Genomic DNA, 10,409 nt, shown 5'->3' with positions numbered 1-10,409 from the left:
TTTTCTCTCTATTATTTTTCAGTTGTAATATACAAAGAGTCGAATCATAATAAAATCAGCAATATGTCAATTGTTACCATATGCCTGCCATCTTCCAAACCGTCTCGGCATCGATCGTAACAACTCGGCTTTTTTCCGACAACTCAGGACGTCTTATTATTTTTTTTATAAACAAAAACTCGTGGCTCGTAAGACAAACAAACAATACAACAAAAAATAATACAAACATGGCATAGAAGTAAATAAGGAAGATGACTTAGTCAAATTTAAGCATTATTGCTTTAACAAAATGGTCAGATTAAATAAATTATTTCTGTTATCACTACACATTAGAGCCTGGTAATTTAAAATACTAGGAAACCTTGAATAGTAATTACTGATATATTTGTGTCTTTCATGAGTAAAATATCTACATTTAAAAATATAGTGAAATTCATCACCTATTTCTTGCTGGTTACAAAGTGAGCATGTTCTATTTTCTCTTTCAATCCCAAAATAGCGACCTTTCTCTATATGAATATTAGAATTGAGACAACCAAAAAAACACTAACAACAAATAACATCAGTAACAAGTAACAACAACAACAACAACAACAACCTCAGAGATATCAAAGCAATTTTGTAATGTATGAACAATTAGTAAAATAAAACAAATTTGAAGGGTAAAGCAGTAGCTATGTAGAAGACAAATTGCTTTTTATAGTTGCCAATTAGTGACTAGAATAAATGTTCATTCAACTAAAAATACTCGTGCCGGTGGTGAAGGTCGAAAACTGAAGAACAAATTTAATCTTAATATATGTACAACTCTGAGGGTCAATAGGTCTAATTATATATAGGGGCTTTCGAATAATGGCTTCCAACACTAAGGTTGAATAGCACTAATTGTTTCACAGCATGTGGACATATAGATTGTAAATACATATGGCTATTTCTTGTAATGGGAAAAAGCGATAGATCATTAACATTTCTCCACGGAAACTTATTGTGCATGACGACTTATTCTTAGTTTCTTACTCCTACAATTCCTGTAACGGCAAAAGTCCAACTTTTTCCAACATTTATGACGTCATAAAATTCGGTTTATATTGCTGTTGAGGAGTATTACAAGAATATTACGGAACTGAAAATACTTATACGACGTTATAATATGTGAATTGCTCAACTTATAACAGATTATTTTGCTATTATTTTTGTCTTTTTTTGTACTGATGTGTGGTTAAATGAAGGAAAGATAAACAATACAATGTATGACGGAATTTTAATCGCGACGGATTATTATTTTAGTGTGGCTTTCATTTGATATAATATGGATTAACGATATGTTGGATTAGATTAAACTATTTGTTAGATAAGATTATATAAGTGTAAATTATGCAAGTATTAAAAACAACACTATTAATTTCTAAACACTGTTGTTTAAACTCGCCACGTGACTGGATTGAGTAAAAAACAGGATCATTTACTGACACATGTTTCTTTCAATTTGATTGTTAATTGTTGACGGTGATAAATCTACAATTAATTTAAAATATATTGGATTTATAATATTTGTGCTTTTTCCTCGACGTAAACGTAAAGTTAACTTTCCGACGGCAAACGTGTCGTCGTCGTTATGTCACGAAGTGCGGCGATTGCAGTGTCGTGTGGGGGATATGCTTCTAAGCCTTACCTTAACAAACAGAAGGTCAGTACATATATATACAATTCATTATTGCTATACTCCTAGACATGAAGTGTCCTATTTGAGCCGCGTCACGAAAAAACCAACATAATGGGTTTGCGACCAGCATGGATCCAGACCAGCCTGGTCATCCGCGCAGTCTGATCAGGATCCATGTTGTTCGCTTACCAACCTTATAGCAAGTAGAGAAACTGATAGAGAACAGCATGGATCTTGATCAGACTGCGCGGATAAGCAGGCTGGTCTGGATCCATGCTGGTCGCAAACGCACTATGTTGGTTTTGTCGTGACACGGCTCATTTAAATTCTTCAATCTCCGTTTCAAAAATAGCTTGATTCTTTTAAAAAGATACCTTATTTGATTTTAAAGAAAGATTAACGGAAAAACGTCTTTCGAAAGCTAACGTAAACCATTTCCTTTTTCAAAAAGATACATGTATGTCATGTATTTTCATTGAAGTCAAATTGTAACTCTTTTACTTTGTTGTAAAGAAAGATTAACGGAAAAACGTCTTTCGAAAGCTAACGTAAACCGTTTCCTTTTTCAAAAAGATACATGTATGTCATGTATTTTCATTGAAGTCAAATTGTAACTCTTTTACTTTGTTGTAAAGAAAGATAAACAGAAAAACGTCTTTCGAAAGCTAACGTAAACCATTTCCTTTTTCAAAAAGATACATATGTATTTCATGTATTTTCATTGAAGTCAAATTGTAGCTCTTTTACTTTGTTGTAAAGAAAGATAAACAGAAAAACGTCTTTCGAAAGCTAACGTAAACCATTTCCTTTTTCAAAAAGATACACATGTATTTCATGCATTTTCATTGAAGTCAAATTGTAACTCTTTTACTTTGTTGTAAAGAAAGATTAACAGAAAAACGTCTTTCGAAAGCTAACGTAAACCATTTCCTTTTTAAAAAGATACCTTTCATGTATCATCATTGAAGTCAAATTGTAACTCTTTTACTTTGTTGTAAAGAAAGATTAACGGAAAAACGTCTATCGAACGCTAACGTAAACCATTTCCTTTTTCAAAAGGATACATATATTTCATATATTTTCATTGAAGTCAAATTGTAACTCTTTTACTTTGTTACAACAGCATATTTTTTTAGTTATTGATCTTGTGAAAAAAGGGTTCATATGGAAAAGATGTCAAGCATATTGAGCCGCGTCACGACAAAACCAACATAGTGCGTTTGCGACCAGCATGGATCCAGATCAGCCTGCGCTTTCTCGCAGTCTGATCAGGATCCATGCTGTTCGCTACAAATAGAGAAACTGATAGCGAACAGCATGGATCCTGATCAGACTGCGCTGATGCGCAGGCTAGTCTGCATCCGTGCTGGTCGCAAACCCATTATGTTGATTTTGTCGTGACGCGGCTCATATCAGAAATACAGAAGTTATAGTAACAATCTAGGTTAAAACTGGGGATTATTTTTGAAATATATGTTTATAATAGCTAGGAATGTTTTAAGACCTAATGCAGATGATGATAATAAACAAGCATTTATATAAGTTGATGTAAATCTCTCTCTCAAAAAAAAAAATAAATAAAAAGAAGACGGCGTAAAAATCATGAAATTTAAAGGAAAAGGGAGATAATGTTACAAGTTTATTTCTCAGAGTTATGAACCTTGTCATATGCGATGTACATGATGATAAGAAACCGCTAATTAAGTTTGAAGTAAAAATCTTGAGTAAAAAGCATGGAATTTTAAAATGTTTTAGTACATGTGTACTTGTGATGTAATCGGGCAACTGAACTACTGACATAAATGTGTTAAGTTATAAAAATATAGACTAACATTAAATTTAAGTTCAAAGGAAAGAATTGTCTCGAATATTATCGGTACCAGAATAATGAACCTTTTTATATGAAATGTAGGTAATGATGAAGAACTACTTTTGATTTTTATATGAAAATTACACAAAATCAAGAAACATATTTGAAGATAAACAATCATTGAAATGTACTCTAACAAAATTAAAGATGACTTTTATACGAATGACGTAAATTATAAGCTACAAAGTAATGCACGTGAACATGTTTTCTGCCAACAATTTTATCAAACATATGTGTACTCCAAGCAGTTTCCTTCTGTAATAATTAATATAAGTACACTTAGTATTTAACCGCAACAAGAATCCGCAAGGCTTGTAATGTAATGTTTCTGTCGTGTACTTTGCCGCGAATATTTCTTCAGATTATTTTGATATCCCCAATCACAACATTTCGGCTCTTTCCGTCAATCTCCGGATGAATAATCGCCGAGGTGTACCGATTGTCAACTCCTGTCCTGCGCACTTCTATAAATGATTGGTTCTCATAGTTTCACTATTGTTATATGCCCATATGGGTCTAGTTGTGTAATAAAATCTTGAAATCTTGAAAAATCAAATAAAAAAACGTAGGATAATAAAAAAGACATATAAGAATGAAATAAAAACAAAGCAAATAAATACACCATGCCAATACTGGACCAATGAACAGTTTTCAAGGCTTTACAGTTGACCGTGTCTGAAAACAGTTTCAAGGCTTAGTGGCAAAATGTTGCAAGCGTCTCAGGAAAGAATCTAGAATTTAAAGCTTCTCGACACAAAGTTAACATAATCTAGACTCTTCAGTCTAGATACTATCTAATTCTAATTTTCTTATATTATTTTCACAAAATATTGTTACAGCAAAACAATCTATCACAAGTCTATGCTCATAAATCTGAAATCAATACATCTTTATTCTTTTATACAGTATGGTGTTTACGTAATAACTATTTATGAATAATTGTTTAAACAAACCAAAAATAAACGTCCTTTTCTGCTGATAAGCTTTACGAAACCACACAATAAATAATATATGACATGTTGATCCACCTTTTTACTGCTTGATGTTTCCAGATGAATTGTAGAAATTCACAAGAAACTAAAATTTGAAAATTAGCATTTTGAAAGCTCGAATTTTAACAGCTGCAATTTAAGACTGTCTTTGATATTATGTACTTTGACACCGTTTTGAACGTTTTAATAACCTTTCGCAATTTAACACTCCCAGCGAGTTCTAAAGAGTTAAAAAAAAGTTGTGAACTTTGTCAATATGTCCTTACTTTGATGCATACTTCCGCCTTAGCGACCATGTAGAATAGCCATCTTTTACCTTTGTTTTTCTTTTAATTGCACCCAGAATACATTAACTTTCGGATAATCTAATATCCAGAAATCGCATAAGATATTTAAAGCCAATATGGGTAAAATGCCATAATATGGTGTCCTATTGTCACCGTTTTACCATTGCTGTACAAATCGTTAATTCATAAACCATTTTATACATTTGATATTCTTTTTACATTTATCATTTAATCTTAGGCAGAACCACACAAATTGGTTTGTGAGCATTTTACTTGAATTATGTACAATATACAATCAGAAACAGATGCTAATAAATAAAATTCTATGAGGTGAATATTTAGCGAGTATTTTTCGCGGAAATCTGGAAATTGCAAAGTTGGCAAAACTTTTTCTAATAAAAAAAATTCTGATTTTGTAGTACTGTTTTCTTTTCTCACTTTGTTTGTTTGTTTGTTTAAATTAGACGGTGTCGATGCTCATACACCATTTTACTTTCAAATCTTGAATATTCTACAGTACAATATAATACAGACGGCAACTCAATTAGCAGAAAAATGCGTTGTTATTGATGAAAAAAGAAGAAATCTTCTGCTCCTCTTTCCCACATTATCATCTTTTTTTTTCTTAGTTCAGTGTCATATACTGAATTGCAGATACAGCTGTTCATAACTAAAGTACCTACCTATATATCTACCTTATTTTTATTAGAAGTCTTTTTTATAGAATTGTAAAGTTATAAGTGATTATTATTTGATGCCATGATGATTTTTATTTAAGTAGTGAATATTTTCTGTAACAATGATTATCACAGTAATATCATATCATTTATTATTATTATTATTATTATTATCATTATTATTATTATTTGTCAAAAACTTTTTATTTTTGGTATCTTGATAAAGTTTCCAAAAACACACTCATTTGCTTTATACATGAACTATCTGCATATTTAGTTCTGTTGGAAATTTTATGATTATAGTTCAGCGTTGCTTTTTTCAGCTGTAAAACATCTAGCATGCACTTACTAATCCATTATTTAAAAACATGTTTCACATTTCTAAAGATTGAAAAAATTATGGATTTTTGAGGCATAATGTGCCTTTAAACCATTGATATACTCAAGAAATTTTTATCCCATACAAACACACTGCTCGAGAAATTCTCCAGCAATATGGAGTAGTAAAAATTACGTTCCAGCGTAGGAATAACATGTAAATAGTAAGAAAACTTGTTGTAAGAGGTACTTAGAATTAATGATATGCCAATTATGTCAATACAGTACTAATAAGCAATTAGACTGTAAGTGGGATTCATATATGAACGGTACTTCCTGTTTGTTACCTAGAAACGCGCGTTTCGTTCCTCAAAACGAGGCAGATTTCCACTGACTTATAGTAACCTTTCTAATCAAGCCAATCACTGGTTGATGAATATTGAAATTAATATTTTGGATTATTAGTATATTTATTTTTATCAGTTGTGACTGTATCTAAAGTTAGATACATGCGTTGGCAATAAGGGATATCAGTTGTATGTATGTAGCAACAAAAAATTATGCATGAACAACAATATGTATGTAGCAAAAATAATCTATATGTAGCAACAACATATGTTGAGGCAATACTACATATGTAGGACATACAAATTATATGCATTTTTGCTGCTACATATGTTCCAACAATAAATCTGGAGCAGTAACAAAATAAATGTAGCAACAATAATATTTAGCAACATCAATAGATATGTAGCCGCAAAAATACATATGTAGTATCACAAATACATTTGTAGCAGCAAAAATACATAAGAAGCTGCATTAGTACATACATGTATGTAGCAGCAAAAAGACATATGTAGCAGCAAAAATACATAAGTAGCTGCAATAATATATATGTAGCAGCAAAAATACATATGTAGCAGCAAAAATACATATGTGACATCAATAATACATATGTAGCAGCAAAGATACATATGTAGCAGCAAAAATACATAAGAAGCTGCAATAGTACATATGTAGCAGCAAAAATATATGTAGCAGCAAAACTACATATGTAGCAGCACTAATACTTTTTTAGCAGCAAAAATACATATGTAGCAGCAAAAATACATATTTAGCAGCAACAATACATATGTAGCAGCAACAACATATATGCAACAATAACAATTTACATGTATATGAATAATTTATGTATAGATTACAAAGATGTATATGTAGCAGCAATAATACATATGTAGCAGCATAAATACATATATGTCATCAATAATACATATGTAGCAGCAAAATTACATATTTAGCAGCAGTAAAACATAAGTAGTAGCAATTTTCATGTGTAGCAAAAAAATATATGTCACAATAACAATAAACGTGTATGTGTCGAATTTATGTATAGATTACAATGATGTAACTTCAGATAAGAAGAAGGAAAATGTTATGATAATAAGTATGCTGGGCAGTATATGCTCATAGATGTAAACTATATTAGCCGCGTCACGACAAGACCAACATAGTGCGTTTGCGACCAGCATGGATCCAGACCAGCCTGCGCTTCCGCGCAGTCTGATCAGGATCAATGCTGTTCGCTATCATATTCTATACTTGTAAAAGGGTTGGTAGGCGAACAGCATGGATCCTGATCAGACTGCGCGGATGCGCAGGCTGGTCTGGATCCATGCTGGTCGCAAACCCATTATGTTGGTTTTGTCGTGACGCGGCTCATATGTACAGTTAATCTGCTGAAGTTCTAAATTTTTTCCAGCTTTCATTTTTTAAATTGCCCGTATTTTTTAAATTGCCCGTAATAAATTTCGGGGGATGTCAAGATAAAATAAAAGTAGGTCAACCAATACATTTTAATAATAATTATTGGCATTATCATTTACAAAGTGTGCTGCAAATTTTTTATTTGGAAATTTACGTCAAAATAATGATGTGGTAAATATACGACTTATTGCATAATATATACGATTAAGTATAACAGAGAAAAAGAAACCTTCACATAAAATGGAGGAGTGGGTGTTAAGATAAATATATTTAGATAAAAGAAGAAAAAAAGAGTTTCCATGTAAAGATGCCAGTTAGATTTGTAGGTAAAAACACGATAATAAAGTTTGGAAAGAAAACTTGTTACACACGTAATAAGAGTTCTCGGCAAGATAACTGCGATACTATCTTTGAAATAAACGAGTTTATATCCTTGAAAACCATTTGAACGTCAAGATAAATGGAAATGAACACTTACATTATTTATATTATATAATTTTTGTTGTAAATCTTTGTTTTCTTGTAAGATTATAAAACTTAGAGTGTTAATAAAAAAAAAACTAGATGGGGGGGGGGGGGGGGTGGTCCTCTCGGCTTCTGTTTTTGTTCTTGGTTCTTTTGCATGTTGTAGTTGTTGTTCGATCAGTATTTCTGTAATTGATTTGCCTTGATTTGAATTTGGAACAGTCCATTTGAATTCTAAAGGGGTTTCAAAAATTGAGGTACCAACATTATCGAGCCTGGTCACACTAAACGGATGTGCCGACTACATATTTGTGGCTTAAGCTGACCCCTTAAGGTTTCAGCGGATTTAGGGTTAACATACTCTCTGTCTTCCATTCTAAGTTATCATATATTTCGAAAATCACCTTCGTAATATTACAATATCGATACACAACTTGTTTTAATTCAATTTTTGCCATGGGATATTGTTTCCATTGGAAATTTTAGCCAAACAAGAAACCAATGATTCTATTTTATAATTGGAAACAATGAAGAACAATAAAAAATTTTAAATAAATAAAAAAATAAATAAATAAACAAACACGATCTGATACACAAGTTCTTTAAACATTCATGCAAGATTCTTATAAGTCGCAAATTGCCTATGAATATAAATATTATTATATAATTAGAAATGTTTTTTCCCAACAACGATATTAATAAATTGTACGGGTGGTGTATAAATTACGAATTATTAGTTATTGTTTTCACAAAAATCAAAATTTCTTTGCTAAGTACTACCGTTTATAAAGCTATCACTGGTAAAGAAACCTGCGCTGCTCTGTGACGTAATTTTACAGCACTATAGTAATGCTTTTCGCATACACAAAACTAGTAATTTCATATCTGGTATATGAATAAGAATTTTGATGGATGCCATTTTTTCTTCATACAAATGGGAACTATGCTTATATTTCATATAATCGTTACGTAACGATAGGTATTGACAGCTGAGAGTGAAAGATCGGCCAATTTTTTATTAGACTAAATGATAATCAGAATTTTGGCAGGTTTTATGGCCAGTTTTAAATTACTTAGCTTATATAACCAGAGAGGTTCGACACGTGTTATATTAATGCACGATCATGTGACCTATTCAGTCTTTAAAATCAATAAGCGTGCACGAGCGATGTTGTTTTCTAACTTGTTACGGAAAATTTTGTCCTAAGTAAAATGTTAGGACTATTTCTAGGTACTAGAGCATATCTTGTTTCAGTTCTAATTTTAGCCTTATGTTTTAGACTTTTCTATGAAACGCACGCCTGGTTCCTTTAAAAATTCTTATCTTGATTTCGTTACAAAACTTTTTTTCCTACTGCTTGTATATTTATTTCATGTTTTCCAGTGTTTTATTGTAATATATCAGATATTGCATGACCAAGAATTATATACAGATACACTTACCGGTTTACTTAGCAATTTCCTGATTAGGAAAGATTGTTTAAATGAAAAAAAATAATGAAATATTTAACAATAAGAAAATGGTGACTTATTTTCAAAACAGGCTTATCATCAAGTCTTTGGCATTCTCATTGAATTGACCCCTATGTTTATCACTGTCTAATAAACTACAAATACGAAATTGAGCCTACTATATAAAACTTCACACATCTACACCAACTTACGTCAGATAAAGCAACAATATCAATGTCCACATTACAAAAGTTGCATGATGACACGATATATAGATCCAAATACAGGTTCTAAAAATATATGGGTACATATTTAACATACTTCTTATATTTTGTTATCTGAAAATCAAAACAAAATTATATATAATGATATGAAATATCTATCCTATGACAAGTTTGGATTTTTTTTTTGAAAATAAAGTCACGCGATGCATAGTGTCGGACTACTTTATTTTTTCCCGCCAAACATGTTTTCCGGTGAATACGGCGGAAATCCGGTTTACTTTTTCCAATAAATGTTAATAAATTTTGAAAAAGCACTCCTTACTTTATTTTTCGTATAATACACTTATTATGATCAGTATCTTCACCTGTAATATTGTTATTACGTTAATATGTTCTCACGAATTCTGGCAATAACCAATCTTCTCAACTGACAACAAAATTAACGCCGTAGGCTTCTGCAAAATTTTAAATTTGGATTTTTATCTAGGAAACGTGATAAGGATATAGATTTGAGCCACGTCACGACAAAACCAACATAGTGGGTTTGCGACCAGCATGGATGTTGGTTTTGTCATGGCGCGGCTCATATATCTTCGACGATATATCAAAAGTAAATGTACTCGAGTTATTTCATATAATTTGTTTTCGTTGAATTCTAGTATACTTGTAGTATATACAATAAAAAGAAGTAAATATG

At 31.4% G+C, this 10,409-nt stretch overlaps 1 protein-coding gene across 1 annotated transcript in view; it reads left to right on the top strand.

Moving 5' to 3' along the window:
• Nucleotides 1–1,540: 1,540 nt before the first annotated feature.
• LOC132752748 (potassium voltage-gated channel protein Shaw-like) overlaps nt 1,541–10,409 on the top strand; it is a 52,600-nt gene continuing 43,731 nt past the window's right edge. Inside the window, exon 1 of the mRNA XM_060743118.1 lies at nt 1,541–1,687. Coding sequence (XP_060599101.1) covers nt 1,616–1,687 — 72 coding nt within the window. The 5' untranslated portion in view covers nt 1,541–1,615. The remainder of the gene's footprint in view (nt 1,688–10,409) is intronic.

This window comes from Ruditapes philippinarum, unplaced genomic scaffold (genome assembly GCF_026571515.1).
Source record: "Ruditapes philippinarum isolate M1 unplaced genomic scaffold, ASM2657151v2 ctg1815_1_1_1_1, whole genome shotgun sequence".
Taxonomy (NCBI): Eukaryota; Metazoa; Mollusca; class Bivalvia; order Venerida; family Veneridae; genus Ruditapes; species Ruditapes philippinarum.
Note: the sequence above shows the minus strand (reverse complement) of the source record. Positions and strands in the feature narration are given on the sequence as shown.